The sequence below is a fragment of the Cervus canadensis genome, chromosome 16 (assembly GCF_019320065.1).
Source record: "Cervus canadensis isolate Bull #8, Minnesota chromosome 16, ASM1932006v1, whole genome shotgun sequence".
NCBI classification, from domain to species: domain Eukaryota; kingdom Metazoa; phylum Chordata; class Mammalia; order Artiodactyla; family Cervidae; genus Cervus; species Cervus canadensis.
In genome coordinates, this window is record NC_057401.1 from 13071942 (window position 1) to 13097889 (window position 25948).

General features: G+C 39.3%; 1 protein-coding gene across 4 annotated transcripts in view; it reads right to left on the minus strand.

Annotated features, from left to right (window-relative positions):
* Nucleotides 1-218: 218 nt before the first annotated feature.
* Nucleotides 219-25948, minus strand: part of NLN (neurolysin) — a 97343-nt gene continuing 71613 nt past the window's right edge. For all 4 annotated transcript variants that reach the window (XM_043488982.1, XM_043488986.1, XM_043488984.1 and 1 more), the window contains 4 exons: nucleotides 16013-16199; nucleotides 15360-15488; nucleotides 14021-14157; nucleotides 219-2141 (listed from right to left, as the gene is read on the minus strand). In XM_043488982.1, coding sequence (XP_043344917.1) covers nucleotides 2007-2141; nucleotides 14021-14157; nucleotides 15360-15488; nucleotides 16013-16199 — 588 coding nt within the window. In that variant the 3' untranslated portion in view covers nucleotides 219-2006. The remainder of the gene's footprint in view (nucleotides 2142-14020; nucleotides 14158-15359; nucleotides 15489-16012; nucleotides 16200-25948) is intronic.

Below are 25948 nucleotides of genomic sequence, written 5' to 3' on the forward strand. Positions count from 1 at the left end.
CTTGTTTATGGCTGAATAGTATTCCACTCTGTGTGTGTGTGTGTGTGTGTGTGTGTATCACATCTTCTTTACCCATTCCTCTGTTGGTAGACATTACGTTCTTTGATAGATTTTAAATATCAGATGTGAACCCTAAATAAAAAGAATACCACAGTACTTCCATTTTCTTATGCATTTCAGTTTTAACATTAAAGTATAAAAGAAATGTGAATTCATTCTCTTGGATAATAATGTAATTTTATTGTGTGTAGACTTTTCCATACCAAATATTAGTTTTTCCACATGAAATAAGTTAAGATTTAAAATGATAAAAGTTATTGTTGTTAATGAGACACACTGGGCAATAGAAAAAGCTGAAGAGAGTTTTTGCCTGAAACTGGAAAACAGAACAGTCTGGGCAAAAAAAGATATGAAAAAAGTACCATACGTTGCTAAGACCAAAAAAAAAAAAAAAAGAACCAAAACAAAACAAAAACACCAGCTTTAAGGACCGGAGATCATGACATGGGATGAATATGGGGGCGAGAGGGCCAGGCAATTGTCTCAGAAGGGAGGGTGGGATTTCCTGTGATGTTTAGGGTATTTTGCTTGACAATAATAATCTGAATTTTCTTCTGTGTCACTACAGCTCTTGATTTTCCTGCTGTCTATAATTTGACTAGGCAGCATAATATCTTTTTATTTAGCACAAAGTCCATTTGGATAAGAGAATGGAAAGGTTCTAATTTTGTTCCTGGCCAGCGAAGTCATACCTCAGTACACACTGGGAAACAATTAGAAGTCCTATGCAGAATGCATACACTCCAAGTTAGTTTTTAATTAAAAAAATTTTTTATTATCCTATTTTGGTTTCCTCATTGAGTAGACTCCTAGAGGAAAAGTAAGTATGTAAGTTTCCTGGTTTGCAGAATTGGAATTTAGGCCCAAAGCTCCAAAGGCTTCACAAAATCACCAGATAAAACAAGCCGCGGAGGAGCTCCTCCCCACGGCTGAGCTGGAGTACACGTAACACTGGGAGCGGCCGTCCTCACAGACTCCTGTGCAGAATCCACTCATTTCCTGGGGCTTCTGGGCTTTTCATGCTTCAGTTCCGCTCTCCTCCTGCAGCACTTGAGACGGTCTTTGTGACAATCTACCTACCACTTCAGGTGAGGAGCCCAGTAAAGCGGGCAAAGACCTTGCTGTTTCTTAGAAACCCGAGAAGAGAAAAATAATCTTAGATCTGCTTTAGTGTTCTAACTGGTAAATATGACAATCTTACATGCTGAAGTGGAAATGAACCTCTAAGCCAAGATCTCAAATTCTCTAACATGAGATATTAAAACTCATAGTATACATTAGGCCATTTCAGCTAAAACTCATTTTTTGGTACTCTCTGACTGGACATCAGACAGCAAAGACTAAACCAATTGGAGGAACATTAATCAAGTGTGGCAGAAAGTTGGAAATCATGAGGCCTGAAATACAAAGATACATGTATTACCGAGGCATAGTCCCCTGGCCAGGAGGTATGCAGGCAAAGAGGTCACACTTTACTGGAAGACAGAGAGTTAAAGTGGATGCAAAGCTCTGAGAAAATATTTATCAGAGGAATGTGATGATTCATTTATCAGCCGAGAATCCCAAGTACAAAACTTTGAGATATAAGAAGGATCAAAGTAGATAATGTATATGATTCAATTAAAAAATTCTTAGCCCTCTTACATTATATTATCTAGGTTATAATAGTAAAAAAATCAAATTGCATTCATATGAAACTTTTATAAAAAGAAATCACATCCATTTTTATGAAAGTTTATAGTACAATTATTTTCTAATGTATCTTTTCTTAGGTCACAGTATTTAGAATTCCATTTACATCTGTATAATTTTTCAAATTAAAAAACAAAGGAAGTTAATAGAAATCTACATTTTCATTTGCAAAACTCCCTTCAGTTTCCAGGCCAGTAACACGTGGTGATGTCGGCTTATCCTCCAGACATGGACGGCTCCCAAAGAGCCCCAGTTCACGAAGCAGGCAGGCCTCGGCTCATTAGAAATGCTTTTTGGTTTGGCTCACGTGTCAAGAAATTTTGGAGCATGTCCATGCCGTCCAGAGATCCCCCAGGTTTCAGGATCAGGTTTCTGTATTTCATTCCAACCTAATAAAATAAAGCATGCCTAATAATTCATGGTTATAGCAATTTTCCAAATCTCCAGATGCAAAAGAGAGAAAAAAAAGGGACTTTAGCTTTACTCTGGATGTTCTCCTTCCCCTAGACTACAGCTTTGTAGTATTTATTTACTTTGGTAGCTAAGAGATCTGGAGCTTAGACCTCCGGTCTTCCACACTTCCCTTTATTACCGTCTTGTCTCCTTAGATCCACAGCAGCATGCTGACAGTAGGAGCAAACAGACAAACAAACAAAAAATAGCCAAATGGAAGCTGGGACAGTCTTCTATTTGCTACCGCATCTAAAATGCGATTTCGAAAGGGTTAGCAAAATAGGAGTTCAATTAGGCTACAAACAGGGATTCTGTGTACCTGGAAACAGTAGCTCAGCTACTATTGTCAACACAGCTTCTGCCATAACTTTATGAAGGGCTCATAAAAACACTCTTCTTCCTTATGGGTGGGGGTAAGGCCACAACCCATGTCCCATGGTGGAGGGCAGATAGTTTTGTGGGCTCAACATGAGGAAGGAGGACCTTTGTAAATTTGCTGGGGACAAGGTCTAGAAGTTTAAAGCATACAACAGTTCCTCTGCCTTTATTTACACAAATACATAAGCAGACAAAGTGAAAGAAAACAACTGAAATTCAGTATCAGCATTTTTCAATATTTTCACTTCCTTTTCATTGTCCTTTTGAAAGGCAAGACAATTCAATGAAGCTTAATTCTAAATCTATGTATAAAACAGCTCAGGGTTAAGACTCAAATTTATATCCATTATATCATTTGAACAGCGACTAATAGCCTCCCTGAGTACATAAATAGCTTGAGAATTTCCAGAAACAAAAGTAATCTCATTTTTGACTTATGACAATGATTCTGTTTGGTACAACCATCAGAGACGTCTAGTCAAACTGTTAAAGAAAATAAAATGTTGATGAAGGAAATCTACCAAGTTAGATACAAAACTACTTAAAGGCCTACAAGGGTCTCACACACACACACAAAACTTTTCAGGTTTTGATTATAAACAGAAATAATCTGAAACTTATTAATGATCTATAAGCACATAGCTAACTTCACAAATGAGTCTTAAACAGGAGTAAACAATTAGTGAAATGAAGTTACTTTCCATAAACTCTAGAGAGCACTGTCCAGTAGAAATATAATGTGAGCCACATATATAACTTAAAATTTTCTAGTAATCAGATTTAAAAAGAGAAGAAAATAGGTAAAATTAATTTTAAAATTTAATTTAAACCAGGAGGTCTATAATATTATCCTTTCAACACGTATCAACTATTGGGATTTATTTTTTGTGGTATGTCTTCAAAATCTAGTGTGTTTTTTACATTTACAGCACATCTCAATTCTTCAAAAGCACTGGCCACATTTCAAGAGCTCAGTAGCTACCTGTGGCTACTCTACAGGGCTGAGGCCTAGAATATAAGATGACTGACCCGTAGCGGGGCTTGTTAAACAATGTGCTAGTATGACACTGAAGAAGCGGTAGCAACCTTGTTGCCTTATTTACAGGTTTTGAATAAATTTTCTTAAAAAGGAGGGACCTATAATCACTGATAATGGACTTCCTGAAAACCCTGGTAGTGACAGTTTAGAGTTAGGTTTAATTTTCTTTAGAAGGAAAAAAAAAAAAAGATGTGTCATTTCTTGTTTGTTCTGGAGCAATTAATTACTGTTTTAATAGTGATCTAGGACCTAAAACAGGAGTGTAACTAACTAAACCTTACCTAATCCACTGATTTAACACTGGTCAAATTTAGACATGTTGGGCAATGAAAGAAAGGGAAGGGGCAAGCTGTATTGGGCTCAAGATCTCTGATCTGCTACTTTTTAGAATAATAAAGTCTGTAATAAGGATAGCCATCACTCGTGTTTTAGGTTCTAGATCACTATTAAAACAGTAATTAATTGCTGCAGACCAAGCAAGAAATGACAAATCTTTTAAACTGTCATTACCAGGGTTTTCAGGAAGTCCATTATCAGTGATTACAGGCCCCTCCTTTTTAAGAAAATTTATTCAAAACTTGTAAATAAGGCAAGAAGGTTGCTACCGCTTCTTCAGTGTCATACTAGAACATTGTCTAACAAGCCCCTCTAGGGGTCACCTTATGTTCTAGGCCCCAGACCTATAGAGTTGCCAACAACACAAGAGACAACTCTACACATGGACATCACCAGATGGTCAACACCGAAATCAGACTGATTATATTCTTTGTAGCCAAAGATGGAGAAGCTCTATACAGTCAGCAAAAACAGGACTGGGAGCTGACTGTGGCTCAGGTTATGAACTCCTTATTGCAAAATTCAGATGTAAATTGAAGAATGTAGGGAAAAACACTAGGTGGTTCAGGTATGACCTAAATCAAATCCCTTACGATTCTACAGTGGAAGTGACAAATAGATTCATGGGATTAGAACTGATAAACAGAGTGCCTGAAGAACTACGGATGGAGGTCTGACATTGTATAAGAGGCAGTGATCAAAACCATCCCCAAGAAAAAGAAACGCAAAAGGCAAAATGGTTGTCTGAGGAGGCCTTCCAAATAGCTGAGGAAAGAAGAGAAGCAAAAGGAAAAGGAGAAAAGGAAAGATATACCCATCTGAATGCAGGGCTCCAGAGAATAGCAAGGAGAGATGAGAGCCTTTTAAAGTGGACAAGGCAAAGAAATAGAGGAAAACAATAGAATGGGAAAGACTAGAGATCTCTTCAAGAAAACAAAAGATACCAAGGGAACATTTCATGCAAATAAAGGACAGAAATGGTATGGACCTAACAGAAAGAGAAAATATTAAGAAAATGTGGGAAATATACACAGAAGAACTATATAAAAAAGATCTTAATGAGCTGGATAACCATGATGGTGTGATCACTCACCTAGAGCTAGACCTCCTGGTGTGAAATCAAGTGGGCCTTGGAAGCATCAGTACAAACAAAGCTAGTGGAGGTGATGGAATTCCAGCTGAGCTATTTCAAATCCTAAAAGATGATGCTGTGAAAGTGCTGCACTCAATGTGTTAGCAAATTTGGAAAACTCAGCAGTGGCCACAAGACTGGAAAAGGTCAGTTTTCATTCCAACCCCAAATAAGGGCAATGCCAAAGAATCTTTAAACTACCACACAATTGCATTCATTTCACATGCTAGAAAAGTAATGCTCAAAATACTTCAAGTTAGGCATCAAATGTACGTGAACTGATAACTTTCAGATGTACAAGTTAGATTTAGAAAAGGCAGAGGAACCAGAGATCAAATTGCCAACATCCGTTGGATCAACAAAAAGCTAGTGAATTCCAGAAAAACATCTACTTCTGCTTCATTGACTATGATAAAGCCTTTGACTGTGCTGATCACAACAAACTGGAAAATTCTTTACGAGACAGGAATACCAGACCACCTTACCTGCCTCCTGTGAAACCTGTATGCAGGTCAAGAAGTAACAGTTAGAACTGGACATGGGACAACAGACTGGTTCCAAATTGGGAAATGAGTACGTCAAGGCTGTATATTGTCACCCTGCTTATTTAACTTATATGCAGAGTACACCATGTGAAATGCTGGGCTGGATGAAGCACAAGCTGGAATCAAGACTGCCAGGAGAAATATTAATAACCTCAGATATGCAGATGACACCACCCTTACGGAGAAAAGCAAAGAGGAATTAAAGAGCTTCTTGATGAAAGTGAAATAGGAGACTGAAAAAAACTCAACATTCAAAAAACGAGGATCATGGCATCCGATCCCATTACTTCATGGCAAATAGATGGGGAAACAATGCAAATGGTGACACACTATTTTCTTGGGCTCCAAAATCACTTCGGATGGTGACTGCAATCATGAAATTAAAAGATGTTTGCTTCTTGGAAGAAAAGAAATTATAAACCTAGACAGTGTATTTAAAAGGAAAGACATCACTTTGCCTATAAAGGTCCGTATGGTCAAAGCTATGGTTTTTCCAGTAGTCACGTATGGATGTGAGAGCTGAAAAATAAAAAAGGCTGAGCACCAAAGAATTGATGCCTTTGAACTGTGGTACTAGAGAAGACTCCTGAGAGTTCCCTGGACAGCAAAGAGATCAAACCAATCAATCCTAAAGGAAATCAACCCTGAATATTCACAGGAAGGACTGATGATGAAGCTGAAGCTCCAAAACTTTGGCCACCTGATGCGAGGAACTGACTCACTGGAAAAGAACCAGATGCTGGGAAAGACTGAAGACAGGGGAGAAGGGAACAACAGAGGATGAGGTGGTTGGATGGCATCACCAACTCAAAGGACGTAAGTCTGAGCAAACTCTGGGAGATGGTGAAGGACAGGAAAGCCTGGTGTGCTGCCGTCCATGGGGTCACAAAGTGTTGGACACAACTGAGCAACTGAACAACAACAAATCCGTAGGTGGGGGTTGAGGGGGGGAAGGAAGGGCTGTCCTCCCTGGGTGAAGCAGTATAGGAACTTAGAAACTGTGAATTAAATTGATCTGAACATAAAAATAATTTAAGCCATTTATTATGGAAATATTTTCAATACATAGTAATCATCGAGACAAGAGGATAGTCAACCCTCTTGAACCTATCATGCAGCCTCAATTACTAGTATTTACCTGCAGAAATTCTTAATGCTCAAGATCTGAGAGTCTTTTAAAAGGGCGTATTTCATTGCACAACTATAGGAAAAATAATGAAAATTTTAAAGTTAAAGAAAATCGCCAAAATGTGGACGTCTGCCAGAATATTCCTGTTTTGCACCGAGAGCTGTAACTGTGGATGGTGAAGAACAGCAAGGCTGAGGGGGCTGCACACCGCTGTGAAGAGCCGGGTCTCCCCTCCCTTGCCGGTAAAGTCACTGTACAGCCGGGCACTGTTTAGCCTCAGAGTACGTGGCTCAGAACAGCGCAGGTCCTCCCTGCTTACAGCCCCATACACCTTGATTCAATTTCCTGAATTACAGAGCAACGGCCTCTTAATAGTTTCATTTCCTTGGCAATGAAGTTTGGAGAAGAGTTTAAGAGTCATCTTGGTAATAGGATCTTGCTTTTCTTTTGAAAAAAAAAAACAACAGTTAAGTGAATTTGTGTGTTAGGAAGGTACTGTTTCCCTGGGTGAGAGAACCCTGTCTGGGAGAAAAATGCTACAGGTGGACAGAGTCTGTGGTGTGAGTGGTTTATATAATGGAGGAACCATAACTGTGAGCAAAGCAGGAAGAGAAGTTCTAAGACAACCACTAGAAACTTCCATGCTCGAAAAACCCTGCAGGAGGGTCTGTACTGAGTAAGCGCGCCTGTTAGTCACTCAGGGAAGGGAAAATCATCATTGGTCACCTTTGTGGTTTTTACTCCTGGAAGGTTAATATGTATCTTTTGGCAACTGTGTAAATCCTAACACTGATGGTTTCTTTCTTTCTTTTTTAAAAACTATGTTCAGATTTCTTTATTTTTGGCTGCTCCCCATAGCAGGCAGGATCTGAGTTCTCCGAGTAGGGATCGAACCCATGTCCCCTGCAGTAGAAACAGAGAGTCTTACCCACTGGACCACCAGGCAAGTCCTCAACACTGATGTTTTTTAAAGCAAGATCAGGAGTTTTGGAGTCAGGCCCAGGTTAAAATCTTGGCTTCATCCTCAGCTATGTGGCCTTGGGCCTTAGTTCCCTTATCTGTAAGGTGGGAATATGCCTACCTCCCTCAGTATATGAGGAATCTGAGCAATGGTTTTAGTACCTTGCCTGCTCCCTAGAATCAATCTTGCTATATGGTGGTATTCAACAAACCTGACTCGCCATCTATCCTTCCTTTCATTTTCTTTCTCATACTGTCCCTAAGTTCAGTTACTCATATATAGTCAGGGAAACAAATGCATTCCTGTTTCAGCATTTCCTTAAAATTAGTTCTGTCTCCTAATAAAGCTAGAAAAAAGCACAAGAGACTTCATCTCCACTATTAGTATAAAATATTATACTAAGTATACTAGTATACTGTAGTGTATACTTGGTATACAATAGTATACTAAGTAGACTTCCCAGGTGATGCAGTGGTAAAGAATCCACCTGCCAATGCAGGAGACACAAGAGAGGGGGTTCAACCCCTGGGTCGGGAAGGCCCCCTGGAGTGGGAAATGGCAATTCATTCCAGTATTCTTATTCGAAAAATTCCATGGACAGAGGAGCCTGGTGGGCTACAGTTCATGGGGTCGCAAAGAGTCAGACATGATTGAGCATGCACACACAGGAATACTAAGCAGGAGAGACAAGGCACTCCCTATATACAACAATCTTGTGTTAGTTGCTCAGCCATGTCTGACTCTTTGTGACCCCATGGACTGTAGCCTGCCAGGCTCTTCTGTCCATGGAATTCTCCAGGCAAGAACACTGGAGTGGGTAGCCATTCCCTTTCCCAGGGGATCTTCCTGACCCAGGGATGGAACCCGGGTCTCCATTGTAGGCAGACTCTTTACCGTCTGAGCCACCAAGGGAAGCCCTTATGTATTAGACACTCAGTCGTGTCCGACTCTTTGTGACCCCATGGACTGGAGCCCGCCAGGCTCCTCTGTCCGTGGGATTCTCCAGGCAAGAACACTGCAGTGCGTTGCCATGCCCTTCTCCCTTTATTTGAGCACTCATAATTATCTGACTGAAGGACACCCGTCGTCTACCAGTAACGAGAACACATAAATGGGAAGCAGTTTGGGTCTCGTGACACCTCTGGCATCTCTGGAGGAGCACATGCAATCTCCCTGGCCTTCCAACCCTCCCTTCCGCCTCCTTCCTGTGACTGAGTCTGGGCAGTAGAGCCAGGTGTCTCCTTCCTGCTCTGAGTAAGGGCATCAGGGCAGAGAGCGTCCGCCCAAGGACAAGCGACGACAGTCAGGCACCAACAGGCTCACCAGCCCGCTTTTACAGTGGGTATTGAAACCTGTCCTTCCATAGCTCATCTGTACACTTCTTCCCCACAGCACTTCCTTTGTTTTCTATGAATGAGGGTGGGGAGGTTGTGAGTGGGAAAAAGAATGCCTTTGACGACAAAGAGGAAGGGGGGAGAAGGTGAAAGACTGGTGTTGGTAGTCAGAACAGGGTAGGAATCTCCCCTTGACTCAAAGAGGTCTGGAAAAATTAAGTGAAGTTTCAATTTGTGAGGAGAGATGAGTAAATATTTATGGGGAGGGAGAAGACCTGGAGAAAAAAGGGCAGCCTGGTCAGTCCTGTGTATTAGGGGAACAGATGAGAGGAAGCAGATTGGAGAGCTACCAATTGGGTCCAGCAATATAAGTATTTTGATGCAGGGGACGAACACCAAGATGAATAAAACAGTTCCTATTACAAGAGCCTTATGATCCAGAAGGTGAGATAAAGAAATAGACAATTAGCAAGGCAGATTACTTGAGCTCTAACAGAAACACAAAGAAGGGCTGGAGGAACACAAAAAGAAAGAAAAACTGCTTCCAGCTGGTTGGAATTCAAAGCTTAGAAGGTCTGGCGTTGTAAATATTCAAGAAGTAGGTTGAACATCAACCCCATTTCCTTTCCTTTTCCTTTAAATCAGGCAGAATTTAACACTGTTAGAAAAAGTTGAAGTGTAAGAAAAATTAGCTTTGGGGTGGTAGGTCAGAGAAGCTGAAACAGAATTTAATCCACTTGTAAGGCCCATCAGGAGAGCAAATTTCATGTTCTCTCCTAGCAACACATTTAAGCAGAAATTGGGCCTAGGCCCTGGAATACTTAGCTTTATAATACACTTTATCAGGTAATTTTTCTCTAGTTTTTTAGCCCTGTGGGGCATGTGGGATCTCAGTTCCCTGATCAGGAACCAAACCTGTGCCCCCTGCAGCGGAAGCATGGAGTCTTAACCACTGGACCACCAGGAAATTCCCTGTCACGCAATTCTTCTTCCTGTTTAGCCAAGATTCTTTGTTTCTCTGTCCATTATTGTATGCAAGATCTAGGTACTTCCTTATGGCATTGTGGACAGTTATACTCAACTATCTTTGACTTTCTCAGTATTCCTTTCTGCATGTGATACTTGGCTGTAATTCTTCTTCACTAATGGAAAAAAACAAAGCTTAGCAATTACTCTAAATGCAGAAGAGGAGGAACATAATTCTAGCTTAACAATATAATTGCCTTTGAATCTGCATGTCTATTACTTTTTAGGAAATTTTCCCACAATGAAGTTGCATTATAAAAAGAAATGGCCCTTGTTAAAATGCCCTCATTCTTTCAACCCTACGATTAGCTGCTGGATTTTGAAACCACGTTTTGGAACCTTAAAGGGATCCTTAAAGAGCTCCTAGAGTTTGCTGGGAAACTGTTACTCCCAAGTAGCTCCCTTCCATAGTTATTTAAGAGATGGGTTGAAAAAGTAAAAGCTAAAGATATTTAAGAGGTGGGTTGAAAAAGTAAAAACTAAAGATACTGCTATATTTAACGAACTATACAGTTAAGATGTTATACCTAATTACTATGAAGATCATAGAAAATTAGAGATAAAACCAGAGGGAGCAAACTTTCAGGCTATTTCAGGTAAGCAGCCAGTTCTAAACCTTTGATAGAGGCTATCAAACAACTGTACTATAAAATATTTGTTGCTAACATGTAGGGCACAGAAGACTGCAGGCTTATATTTGACCCCTCCTACTATCGTTTTCCCAGTGAGTAGCACACTTTCTACAGTGCTGCTTGTTGAGATCTAAAATGGTTCTCAGACCCCAGGCTTTGCAGGATGGTAAGAGGTTAGAGGTAAGGCCTGGAGATGCTCTACTGTTGATACTAATGACCATGAACAATAATGTCAGTACACGATCTTTCAGCTCCCAGCCTCTCTAGAGCCTGGGGACTAAGAAAAGCAGGTACTGACTCCTTGAAGGGCCATCCTGCTATTTTCTCAAAATGTACCAGGGAGGGTGAGGGGTCTTGAGACAACAAGACTGTATGATATATTGTGTCTGCTCTGATTTCCATAGCTTCAGATCAAATTCAGCACTTCTTCCTCCCACAAGAATTCTTTCCCTTCATCATGACATAGTTGTAATAATGACAGAAGTTTCTGTAGACCAGGATTGTTATTCCAAAGTGTCAGTTTTTAAATAAATGGGTATTTGAATTGAAGAGCGTGAGGGTGGGTGCAGTGGATTCTTCTCGGCCTCTGGAGCCGGACTCACTATTGCTGTTACAGCAGAGGAACAGGAAACGACATGATGTTCCAGAGTACTTAACAGGAAGGAGAAAAGGAGGGATTAAAGCCAACTTCCTGGCATAAGTAATAATATATTGCACAGCTGAATCTAGAATTTCAAACTTAAAACAAGTTTTGACACCACAAGGCAACAACTCCAGGTCGTAGGGAATCTTGCTTCCTCCACGTTCAACCCTGCCCTTCTGTCTGAATTAAGAGCAGTCTGGCTGCCTGCCAAGCAGTGAAGCCTGAGAAGAAAGGAAGCACACAGAGGCGATGGCAGGGATCCCTCCTGCCGGAACTGCAAGTTCCTTGGGATCCACTGGAATCAGTCCTTTGACCGTTACTGTGACAGCTGAGGGAGAAGGGCAGACAGTGGAGGCTCCTGAGGTGTGGTCACGTGAGCGGAGCGGAGGAGGCGAAAGAGGCGACGTAGTCCTTACGCCAGGAAGCCTCGCCAGTGACTTGAGAGCCGGTGGAGGTCACAATTACACTCTCACATACCTGGACCTTGTGTCTCTTTAAACACTGTTTTCTGATTTCTACAATAATCCATGCTCTATGTAAACATAAGGAAAAGCTCTATAAAAAGTACAGGAAAATACTGAGTAACCATAAACTTACCAAAGATAATAATGGAAAATATTTTGATGTACTTTTTTTCTAAATGCATATTTTAAAATCAGAATTCACATTCTATGGTGTAAAATATTTTATAACCTGATTTTGTCATTCCGTAAGATAATTATATTAAACATTCCAGACACAAGAAAAAGCTTATTGAAACCGTATACTCCATGCCCAAGTTCACTCTTCTGTTCAGAGGATGGAAAGATCACTTCTGGTTTCAGTGATCTGGAAGACTTCATAAACGAGTGGCTGTTTGAATAGGGCCTTTATGAATGGCAGAGTTCTGGAGAGGCACAGACAAGGAAGGCATAGATTTTAGGTGGAAGAAGCAGAATGAATAAATCTGTGAAGGAGGAAAGACCCAAGGGAACACAGAAATCTGGCTGCCAGGCTGAGAGTTCTGGGAAGTACAGACGGGATCTGTTTGCTTAGCTAAGGGCTGTGACAAAGAGGAATACCGAGAAGCAGGCATAAAACAAGACAAAAGGTAGACGAGGGCCTTTGAGAGTTGGCAACTGGATCATCAGTGGTTACTCTGGGAGGGTGACAACTTTCCAATTCAGTTGGTGGAGGCAAAAGCCAGGAAGCAGAGGTGTGCAGAAACTGTTTCTTACACCTAGACAGTAGGCTGTGAAAGGAAGAATGACTCAGTGGGAGCACTGAGATTATCAGTCAGGGGTAAGTCTTTTTCCTGAGATGGTAAACCAGTGAGTCTTAGTATTACAGACCTGTCTTCTGAGACAGGAGGGAAGAAGTTAAATATTGAAGATGAAGGTACTCACTTTCAATGCTCTTAATGTCCTTAGAACAGAGGACAGAGCATTTGCTGAGTGGGAGACAGGTGGTGGGGACCCCAATTAGAGAAGTGAGCAGGACTGTGGAGTTACGCTGGGGGTCCAGACAGCCGCACTCTGCAGTGGGCATCAAATGGAGCCTCAGGATATTCTGCAGAAGGGGAATCTGAACCCCAAGGGTACCATCTCTAAATGAGATGGTAGAGGAATCCAGGGATGGACACTGGCTGAAGGTCATGCAGAAGTCAGGGTATTTATGAGAACAGGCCAGTGGTTGATCGTTCTTTAAGTGGGGTTGCCAGGGGATGGAAGGAGACTTGCAGGGACCTAAGAGCCTGGGTAGATAGATGGAAGATGAAGGGATTGGAAAGGCTAGTGAACAGAATGCAGCTGCCCTGGAGGTGGTGTTTTGGGGGCGAAGGGTGGAGAGAAGGGATGGTGGTCTACATCACATCTGTCATTTCAGAGCTCATGTGTAAGGCAGTATGCAATCCAGAAACACAAAGTTTTGAGAATAAGTCGGTTGAAATACACACAGAGAATCTGATTTTGACACTTTGTTCTTCTAATTTCTGCATCAAACAGAATGAAAAACACACTGGAAAATCATCAGCCCTGGAAATAATCTGACAGCTGAGTCTTCAACAAGAATGGAGACAGAGGGACTGTAACTGAGGAAGGCTTGGCTGGCAGCCACCTGGCAGTCAAGTCACTGTACACGGAAGGGAACGGCTCAGTTAATGAAGCAGCTTAAAGCACTCAGAGGCATTTAGGTTACACACTCTGTGTTGTAGGTGGCGTGTACCAGTCACAGAAAAAAGGGTGACTTCCACAGAAAATGTATAATGAAAGTGTGTAGAGTGTATCAAAACGTAGGCAGATCATTTATATCAGGAAGGAGTTTACCTTTCTTTCCCAACCTATAAAACGAAAACACTGTAGGGCACATGTCAAAACTAGCAGCTATAAATGCACAGATGCATAAACAAAGCTTTGAATTTTAATTATGCAATATAATGGAATGCTAATAAGCAAGAAAATGCAGTAGGCTTTTTTTTTTTTCCAAATTACAGAATTAATCACCTATACAAAGCAAATGTATGATGTATGATGATGTGAGAAGATGCTAGACTTTTAAAGTTAAAAGTTGTTACCAGATCTCTTACTCTCAAAATCTAGGTGTAAAAAATATTTCACACTAGGAGTTAAGGGGGATAGGGCAAGTATAGAAGTAAAAAAAGAGGAAAAAAAATAATACAATACCTCAGGATTCATTATCCCTTCTTTTTTAAAACAGCTGTAAAACATGTCCATGGAAAATACTTCACTCCAAAGATATCCATAATATTGGCCATCATACCCCCCAGCCAAATGTCCAAAAGTTGCTGGCATATTTGTGCCTTTAAAAAAAGATACATTTCAAACAATGTGATGTCAGAAGCTGAATATCAGGTTCTCAGCTAGCTAAGGCTTCCCTATGGGGAGTTTAGCTACGGGAGGAGACAGTGCTAGGTCCTCACATCTAGTCACCTCTAGCACTCCCAGGGTTTATGGGTGTCTGTGGCCAAGATGTTTACAAACTTCTCTCCTCTGACAGCTCCACCTCAGAGCTGGTTTCGGCCCTATGCTCTGGAATGCCTAACAATAGTTTCAGAGGCTTTGCCACACCCACGAGACAACTCAGTCCTTTCTTGTCCCTTAGACACATATGTGTCTTATAAATATTCTAATAATATTGAGCCTTCTCTTTGTCACACCCATTTATATCTAAAATGGGTCAGAATGGTACTTGCTTAAGGTTCATAATTACTGAAAAAGAACTCTTTACTTGCAAAGCTAAAAAAAGGTAGATTCAATCTACCTCCAGGGCTACTTTACAGAAAGGATTTTGTCAGAGAAGCCTGAGGCCCAAAGTTTGCCGTTCAGTGTACTAGATCACAAAAGGAAGTGAGGGGCCAGGACAGACTCAGGGCTGTTGCGACCTTTATTATCACTAGAAAAGTGACTGCCTCAATTAGACAATAGCTTCTTTGATAGAAAAAAGTCACCTTTCCAACTATGTTTATATGCACAGCTACATGTTTGCTTGAAATAAATAAATATAAATGTAATGCATATGTCTGACCATCTCCCACCCTCTCACATGAGTCTCATAAATCGTATCAGGTTAGAAAGTCAAACTGCCTGAACTGACCTCGGAAGTAGAATCAGACACAAGGCAGAAGTTTGTGCCTTTCTCTAAAATGTCCCTCCTGCCAGTGTCTTACTGAAATCCTACAGAAGTCACGGGCACACAGGGAGGGCGGGGCCAGGCCATGCTCCCAAACTGAATGGCTTTCTCTGCTCTGGGTGGAGGCCAATTGCTCACGCCTGATTACACTAAAATGCTGCAGAGCTGGAGCCGCCTTCCCTTCAAGCACATTTGGACAGGATAACTCATAAGGACAAAAGTATGCTTATCTGAAAGTCATGGCCTGGTTTCAGAAATCAGAAATAAATTATATTAGGTAATCTGCCTGACACACTCTGCCTTCTCTAGCAGTGCTGAGCATACCCTGTGCTTCCCAGGAAGAAGGAACCTGCAGGGAGTATATTTACATACCTGGAGTGGCTGCAACACCTAAAATTTCTGCGCAGTATTTGGCATATTCACTTGCAGCATCCAGCGCAGTGTTGGTGTGGAGAGACTGATCAACTTTGCTCAAAACAATCTGGCGTAAGGTCAGGAGACCTAATAACATAAGAATGTTTGGGCATGTTTGGGAGAAGAGAGAACTACATGTTCTAATATCACAAGATCAGAGATTTCATAAACGGATTCTAATAGTATTCATTACAAGGTCAGAGCAAGACACCTCATTCTATTTAAGATTTAAAAGGAGATGCATCTTTTTTTCTTGGATATAATTCCAGTGTTCAGTATTCCAATATGCTTAGTGGCCTTCCCACCTCATGTTAACACTCTGGGGTGCTATCATTACAAAAGAGGAAATAAGTTCTATAGAAGAAGACGCCAGCAGGCGTCTTGTCTTCTGAGATGGCCTACACTCTGTCTGCGGAGTGTGTTTTTCTCACTGCTATTCTCACTTTCTGACATGACCCCAGGCCCCGGAGCCACTCTTGCGTTTTGAAACAGTCCATATTCTGTCTATGGAAACTGTATTTCTCTAAATAAATCCACTTCTTACCTAAAAAAGATGCCACCAATTCTCCATGAAGCAATTCTAATTTATTTTCTAAAATGGTAAGTCATACCTGTGTTGACCAGTCTAGAAGCAACAAGTTTTTCAAGCAGATCATCTGTAATAGGGCTTCCATGTTTATAATGCTTAGATAGTCTTCGGAGGGAATCAGCGTCCCACACCCAGTTTTCAAGCATTTGTGATGGCACCTCTACGAAGTCAGTTTCCACGTTTGTTCCACTAAATCGTGCAAAGTCAGTCTAGAAAGTAAACACAAAAATCTTTTTTAAAAAGCAGTGAATGAAAACTACATATATGATGATTTATAATTGACTCACCAAAACTTAAGTCAGAATCAGAGTCAACTTTGGATGAAGATGAGGAAATGAAAATAAAACAAGTAGCCAAGCAGCCTGAAAAATAGTCCCCAAATGTCTACATTAAAATAATATTTCATTCTTCTGAATCACAGACACACTTGAAATAATCATCAAGAAATCATAACTGAAAAAAATTAGTTTAAGTTAAAAGAAACCTTAAGCTTTGAAAGTAAAAATATTTTAAAAGAATTTCCCAGGGACGTCCCTGGTGGTCCAGTGATTTAGGACTCAGCGCTTTTACTACCAAGGGCGAAGGTTTAATCTCTGGTTGGGGAAACTAAGATTACGCAAGCTGAGCAGTTTGGCCAGAAAAAAAAGAGTTTCCCATTAAAATTGAAGAGATTCATAACCTAAGACAATCTCTCCCTAGTTCCCCTTGCTATTTGCATATTTTTGTTTACTCAGTACATGCCTTTCTGGCGTATTTATCAATCTATTATTACTTAACTACTCAGGTTTTCATCAAAATCAGTTAAAGAGTTAAATTACAACATTATAGACTGATATCCCTTTCAGGTGTATGATGTTTTGTGCTTTAAGCTTTACATAAGTTTTTCTAAAACAACCATATTGTAGAAAGCCTGAGTTGTACCTCTCAGATTGGGTAGAAGATGTTACCTTAAAACAAGAAGCCTCTACAATAGGAGTTAGCATCGTATGATAGTTGGTAAGTGAGGTGAGTTTAATGCAGCTATAAGAGAAACAAAGGATATATTCAGAAGTTAAAGTACCCCTTGTAAAACTAAAGGACTTATTCTGAAGGTGTGGGTTAAGCGTTAAAAAAAAAAGTTTTATTTAAAAAAGGAAAGTTTAGTAAATTGTTGAATCAGATGTCAGGAAAGCTCTTAACCAGAAAGATGGGAATTCATTAGGCTGGTGTTTTTCAGCCTTCACATCATCCAGAGAACTCACGTAAAATCGCTATTGGCAGAGGAATACTTAGCATTTACCCAACTGGGTCAGCTGCAGAATGGGGGTGATTCTATTATCTTCCCCTGAACCTCTGTCCTGCTTCCCTCTTTAGATGCTTCACAGCCGGGTCTTCTCTCCCTGACTTCATCATCCCCAGGGCTCTAAATGGAACGAAGGGAGAGGAGGGGGCGTCACCAGCGGAGGAGGCAGCAGATGGGCCATTCTGCTTTTGGCCCAGGGCAGAGCCACAGATGTCAATGCCACCTCACATTCGGCCTCCCTCTCTTTATGCAAAAAAATGTTCTGCTTGACTTCCTATTATAACTGTGCTGATTCTAGATATGAAGAGCTTCAAATACTGATGGGCCAAGGGAAACTAAATTCACTAAGCAATGGAATTGGGTAACCTCTGTTTGAGGACATCCCAATAAAAAATTCTTACAGGGAAAAAGTCAAGGGCTCCAGAAAAACTGAATATTTTTGCCTCTTTCTTGTATATAATCTTCTAAAAATAACTACAGCCTACACTATAGAGAAAATAATTCTATACAATAATTATAATAGCCAACATCTATTGAGACTTTACTATGTTAGGTGTTTTGCTAGGCTTTTTCATGGATTATCTGATTTAAATTTCAAAACAACTGTATAATAATTGCAATCTCCATTTATGAGATGAGGAAATTGAGGCATATTGAGATTAATGGTAGAACCTGGATATTAAACCAGGTGGTCTGAGTCAGAACTCCAATTTTAATCACAGATACTGTAATACCTCTCTTACAGAAAAAAATCAAAGGAAAAAAAAAGTTAAATTATGATTTTACAAAATGGTGAAATCATTTTGGATCTAGTCTTATATCAAACTTGCCTTTATGTGAAGAGTAAAAGTGAAGTGTCAGTGTACTTCCTTAAAAACCTGATTTCCTCTAAGTACTGGAAGATTTTTCAAAGATCAAACATGACATTGAAGTGTAACGGCCAGCCTTTGTAACCATCTATCCTGGACTTGGGATTCTGTAATACTAACCGCATAACTTTGTAATGATGGTATCTATAACTGCAAAATAAGTACTAACAGAGAAAATAAGGACAAAATTACACCATCAGATATTACTATACAGTATTTTGACCAAAAAATAAATAAATTTTGTACAGTCTGCATGTGTGAACTTTTTTGGTTAGTATTTGCTGGGGAGAGGGAAAATCCACCCCAAACAACAGTGAAATATATGTGTTAGTGGTGGTGCTCCAGAATGTAGAAAAACATGAACAAATGAGTAAGTCATGAGTTAAAATTAACGAGAAGTAACACTAGTTCCGTCACGCAGAGTAGAGAAGAGAGGGCTTATTCTATCTGAAGCCAGTTGGGGAAAGACCACAGCACATGAATGAACAGATCAACAATGTCTTCTAAAGAACAAAAGGAAATGTTTGCTAGGAGTAAAAGCTAAAAATAACTCTACTGCTTACTAATTTCCCGAAAGTCACGCTGTTTCTCTGTGTGCCCTTTGGGCAAGATCATTTAAATATTTTTCACATGAGGAGGACAAAGAACTTATAAAATTCAAAAACTCAATTTCCCTGCAAATAGCTAAATTTGAAAAGGAAAGGAATCCACAGTCAGTCACTGTGTCCATTCACAAAGAAACCATGGGTAAGTCTTAGGAACCGGCAGCTTGTTGGGGGCCTGGTGAGCAAAACAGCCTGGCTTTGAGTGATATTACTCTCTGACGACCAACAAATACCACTCCCACTCCAGTTTTCAACTGTGGGTTCCAAAGAAGTGCTTTCTAGTTTTCAACATGAATAATTCAATGGTGTTGAATATAGATCTCAGGAGCATTATTGCTACAGGAAATACTTTAACAATGAAAGCCTAGAAAACAAGGTAAACTTAGATTCCTGTTTGGTTAGAAGTTTTTGAGAGGAAGAAAGCTGTCTAAAACTATGAGATGCTACAGACATTTGTTTCTCAATGGATATAACACAGTAAGACCTGGAACAAAATTATATAAACTCAAGCTCAAAGTTATGTGAGCTTTTGTTATATTTAAGGACCAAATCTTATATAGGCTATTATTCTAATTAAGAGACTCACTTGTTGCTTTTAGCATTTACAAGTAAAGTGTTATTTTCATGAGAGCAAATCTCAACTCAAAGAAAAGGCAGCTGCTGAAATCAATAGGTGTACTCTGTTTAGGGAAAAGAACAGGGCTCAGGAGAGTGGACTTTGCCTGTCTGAGGTGATCCCCTAATGATTTCCTAGCAGTCATTCCATGTCCTGACCTGTCTGATCCAACCCTAAATCCAGGGATGATGAAGTTTAAGAAATAAGGCATTAAAAAAAGAAAAGTGCCACTGTCTCCTAGGCTTTGCCATAAACAGAGGGTTAAAGGTCATACTTTTAACTTCGCATATACCTAGCAATCATTGGTAATAATAATAGTAATAAAGAGAACCTGAATAACACGTTGTTAACTTTCACAACAGCCCTACAGTTCCCCCGGTCAGTATTACCATCATCATTTAAGACATATGAAACAACACATTATCTAGAGAAGTCTGTTTTTTTGGCTGTGTTGTGCAGCTTGTGAGATCTTAGTTCCCCGACTGGGGACGGAGCTCGGGTCCCAGCAGTGAGAGTGCCAAGTACTAGCCACTGCGCCACCAGGAAACTCCCTACAGAAGTCCTGAATACTGCACCTTAAGTTCACATATAAAGTACTTCTTTGGTGGCCCTAGTGGTAAAGGATCTGCCTGCCAATGGAGGAGACAGGGGTTCAATCCCTGGGTTGGGATGAACGTCTGGAGAAGGGAATGGCTACCGGCTCCAGTATTCTTGCTTGGAAAATTCCATGGATAGAGGAGTCTGGTGAGCCACAGTCCATGGGGTCGCAGAGAGTCGGACATGACTGAGCGACTGAGCACTCTACTCCATTCAAAGTCAATGCTAAGAACAACCTTATATGTATGAATCCCTCACTAACAACTGTACCTCCAAAATCCAGCACATGCTCAGAAAGTGGTGGATAGTCAATTAATCTTTGTGAAATAAATGAAGGTGTGAGGAGAATGTTTCTGTATGAAGCCCAAACCTGAAACAACCCTAAGAGATTTCTCTTGGTCTTATACTTGACCTGACCTCTTAGCTCCCAACCCAACATCACCTCTCCACTTTGTCTTCTTTCAATACTCAATCAGTAAATCAGTATATAATTTATATCATTTTACTTAATAATATTCTGATTTTAATTTTTTAATTGTTACATTTCATATCCTCACACTTTAGGCATTCAAGATACTATATCTTCTGAACCCCATTCTATCATATCTACTATAACATGTCAGACCCAATATATAATAACTGCTTCTAAGGAGTCGATAAAACATTTCTCTTTTAAACATATTTTTCTAATTATTTTTCAGAAATCACACACAGAAAACACAGTAAGGAAATTAAAAAAAAAAAAAAAGTTTCCAAAGAGAAACAAATGATGTTGTATGGCATCACATTTGGTTCATGACTTCAGCATTTATTCTATGCACGTATGTCTATGTGCTTGTGTATGTATAAACACACAAATATTCAAATAACAAAAATGGATCCTGAAAGAAACTGCTTCTAACACTGATGCTGGAAACTATAATGGTGCAGGGTTGCGAGCAGGGAGCAGAGGCTAAAAGGTTGTTGATAGGTGTTCAGTGGACTTCAGGACCGAGACCAAAAAGGTCAACTTACACAAAGGGAAATGTGAAACTAGATAACCTCATCATTCCACACACATTTACAGGAGATTGATTTAGAGGGAATTCGATAGAAGAAACTCAGAGAGAAGAGGTCCATCCAACAGGAATACATACCTGGGAGCCCAAATTCAGACCCCATGACATAATGTTGTCTCCATCGCAAGGATGGGGGTGCAAAGAACAGTTATAAGCAATAAAATAGAGGGATAAGGAGCAGGGTGGTTAGATCCTGGGTGAACATTTAACTTTTCTAAGTCTTAGTTTTTTCCACTTGAAAATGGGGGCAAAATAGCCCATTCCAGTATTCTTGCCTGGAAAAATCCATGGACAGAGAAGCTTGGTGGACTGCGATCCATGGGGTTACATGACTGAGCCCGCATGCATGAGGCGGGTGGAGGGAGGTGGGTTGTTTGCAATAAACTAGTAGAACTTAAAAAGAAAAAGAAAATAGGGGCAATAATAGTATAGTAATAGAAGTAGATTGGTCAACCCACTTCTGAGAATATTGTATGTATAAAATTAAAGAATGAATGTAAGGCAATGACTACAATGCCTGGCACATGGTCAGTGCTCAGTAAATCTTGGCCGCCATCTCTCTTCCTGGCCTGCCCAGTATAGTCTTGGCTGGTCTGACCAAGCCTCTCCTTAGCTTCCTCCAAGCACCTATTCCTTGGTGTTAATGCTCAAGATAAATGGACCCAGATTTCCTTTCCACCTCTGCCAATACTCCAAATTGCTCAAACTGGGGAACTTCCTGGTCCAGTGGTTAGGACTCTACCCTCTCACTGCCAAGGGCCTGGGTTCAATCTTAGTCAGGGAACTAAGATCCTGTAAGCACAACCAAAAAAAAAAGATACTTTTAAAAAACAAATAAATGAATAAACAAAGTGCTCATTCTGCTCGTGCTCTAGGAACCAAACTTCTAAGTAAAAAAGACAAATGTGATGGTTTCCAATCACCTTCCATAGATCTTCACCCAATACCCATGGAGGGTAGGCATTTGTGAACTCTCTTAAATCTGAAGTGACAGTGCTTTTCTTCATGGCAATCTTTATAATCTTCTTAAATTATGACCTGTGTGCTACTTATTGATTTCAAAAGAGCTGAATTATATATAAGCATAGTTACAAGCACACTTCAGATATGTATGGCACTTTATTCTTTTCCAAGTACCTTTTCACACATTATTTAATCACATCAGCACTCCAGGGAAGTATACATGAGAATTGTTGTTCCCATTTTATGAGTAACAAAAAAAGAGATGGCTCAAGGAGGTTGAAAGTGAAAATTTCTCAGTTGTGTCTGACTCTTTGCGACCCCATGGACTATATAGTCCATGGAATTCTCCAGGCCAGAATTTTGGAGTGGGTAGCCTTTCCCTTCTCCAGGGGACCTTCCCAACCCAGGGATCGAACACAGGTCTCCCATGTTGCAGGCGGATTCTTTACCAGCTGAGTCACCAGGGAAGCCCAGGAATACTGGAGTGGGTTGCCTGAAAAATGTGCCAATAGCCAGGCCCACAAATACACGAATGATTTTTTAATCTAGTACTCTTTTTATAACACTAGGGTGCTTCCTAACTGATATAGGCTATGTTTATTTAAAATAGTGTCTAATCCAAAATATTTAAAGCAGACAAAATACTTTATTAGTTTTTAAATGAAATTGACAGATTATTTGAAATGTGAAGTTTTTCTTTCACTTTAATAAGGCTTTATCGTGATTCTTATGTGTTGCTTTAAAATAATGACCTCTAACAGTTCAAAACTCATTATTGCTCTTAATGCACAACCAATACAGACAGCACAATGGAAGCTGTTAAGAAGCATTACTCTTCTATTCTACAGAAGTTCAAAAGGCCAGCAATTACTGACAGCCCAAACCACAAAAAAGTCATGAAACAGGAACAGATACTAGAGATGCCACCTCCTGACTGCTATCGTCAAAATTATCTACCCTGTAGTGTAAATACAAAGATATGAGTGAAACTCATCTCCTGAATGATGAGATAGTAGACACCTTGAACTAGTCCATCTACATGTTTGAAAACTGGATGTTCCTGCTGACCTATTTAAATATTACTATGACAAGCTCTAGCAAGCTCTTTTGGTCATCAAACTTGCAAACTGCCTGCCTGGAGAACTGAAACACTTGGCTGCCATATCTTAAAACCAATCTACTCAATATATATGGTAAATTAATAAATTCACTATATATTTCTCAGATAAGTCAGAAGTATTATTGCACACAGAAACTATTATACTCCTTTTTCATTTCCATCTACTTTAGGTCAGTACAAAAGGTTTTAAAATCATTATAAAGCTGCAAATATGTGGATCTCTGTCTGTGATTTTTAAGACAAAAGCAATGATCACTGGTTTCAAATACATTACTTTAAAAGATCTTAAAATATTATAGGACATTTGAAAGGATTAACAAACAAGAGATTTTTCAATGATAATTTCATTAGGAGATGACCGAACAAGGGATTGTACTACATACACTATTCATCTGTATGACACATTTTATGTTCATGAAGGAGGTTAGGCAAAGTCTTTGAATATAGTGTACTGTTTCAAGCGATATCATTCACCATCAGTATACCAGTATATATACTGATTCATATATATTTGTTGTTGTTCAGTTGCTAAGTTGTGTCTGACTCTTTGCGACCCCATGAAAGGCAGCACACCAGGCTCCTCTGTTCTCCTCTGAGAGTTTGCTCAAATACATGTCCATTGAGTCAGTAATGCTATCTAACTATTTTATCCTCTGCCACCCCCTCCTCCTTTTGCCTTCAATCTTTCTCAGCATCAGAGTCTTTTCCAGTAAGTCGGCTCTTCACTGATTCATATATAGATAGTTGTCACATATAATTATATACATGCATACATAGTTCATTCATATATATGTATGTATATATATATATGAAACATACATGTATTTCATTCATCAGTATATATATTGATCATCAGTATATATACAATCATCAGTATACATATTGATTCATATATATTCATAAGCATGTTCAGTCACATATATAATTATATATTCATATATAGTTTATCCATATCAGTGTATATATATTTTAGTCATGAGTCACAGAGCTTTAAAATGAAACAGTACCAAGAAATTTATTTTCCAGTACTAAAGTGGGTATTTCAAAGGATCAAAATTAATATAAGAAATAATGAGAATAACAGAATAGTAGAGAACTGCTTTGTGAATACATGATAAGCATACGATATTAAGGTTAAATGAGGGTCGTATTTAAAAATAAGAACATGCATCAAAAACACAGAAAACCCTATTTGAGGATCAGTATTATTTTTAAATGTGATTAAGACACCAAATGACTTCCTCATGAAATCATTAGCTGATAATTAACATCCAGACAAAGGAGGAAATAGTTCTTAACTTGGAATTCAGTATGACCTAGGCTTTAGGGGGTTAGCAGCCCTTTGAAATTCCATGTAAAAATTTGGTTGTGTAAATTTATGTCCATTTTTCTCGAAGAGACTTCTATAGCTTAAATCAGATTTTCACAGGTTCTCAGATCCAAAGAAGATCTCCTGTTTATCTATGTACAAGTACATAACTGGATCTTAGATAATCTAAGTCACATAAGTCTGAAATTAAGAAAAATATTTGACTTTTCCAAATTATTCATAAAAATGTTTTAGAAAAATGGAATCTAGTTTTATTCTACTTAAAGGAAATGCTGGACACTGATGGAAAATAAGTATTTCAGGAACCCTATTGCTGTGAAAATAAGACTTTAAAATTATCTAAGGAAGAAAATTTATGTTATTCTGAAAGCTTTATTTTCTTTGGATTAAATAGAGAGTAGAAATGGCTGTATTAGTATACCAGGATTTATTTATCTGAATAGATTCATATCCTATTCCCCTCTGCCTTTTAAAAATAGAACATGGAAGCACCAGGAAGTAAAGATAAAATGTTGAAAGAACTAAATAGTTTTTTTTTTTTTCTTTTAACAAAAGTGATAGTCGTTTTCTGGAAAAGAATGGGTACATTTTTGGTTATTACAATGATTAGGGGCTACTCTAGGTGTGGGATGCTGGATGTCCAGCATTGAACTGCACATGTCAGGACAACATGCTATTTATAAGTCACCCAATCTATGGTATTCTGTTATATTAATAGCACTCTGAACTAAGACAAGTGGCTATACTACTCTTGGTCTTGAGTTGACAAAACCACTTACGTATCAGTCTGCAGTTTTTGCTGCAAGATTCAAGTTTATTCACATATAACCTGAACTCTTCATTATGTCATACTACACAACCATGGCTAGGACTTGAAAAATGTAAACAAAATGTTTTCTTTTATGTTCAGTGAGGATATTGAGGGGTTTTCCTGATGGCTCAATGGGTAAAGAATCTGCCTGCAATGCAGGAGACACAAGAGACGAGGGTTTGATCCTTGTTCGATCCAGGTCATGAAGATCCCCTGGAAAAGGAAATGGGCAACCAACTCCAGTATTTTTGCCTGAAAATCCCATGGAAAGAAGAGGATGGCAGGCCCAGAATTTGAAAAATATAAACAAAATGCTTTCGTTTATGTTTAGTGAGGATATTAGCTAGATTTGAAAAAAAAAAATCGGTATAGAAAAGACAGTTTGGGAAAAACTAGAAAAATCCAAGTAAAGTGTTGAGTCTAGTTAGAAGTACCACACCAAAGTTAGCTTCCGAGTTTTGGCAAAGGTACTGTAAGACGTTAACAGTGAGGGAAACAAGGTGAGGAGTACTACCTTTGCAATTTTTCTGTAAATCTAAAACTATTCTAATAAAGAGGCTATTTCTAAAAAGTTCACCTTTAGAGATGAGTGGAGATTTCCAATTTGGAAAGCTGTCCCTCCATTTATGTAAATATCAATTTTAAAAACTGTTAGGTTGAACAACTGAACTAGATGTTTTCGTGTCAACAGTGGTTAAATATTAGCA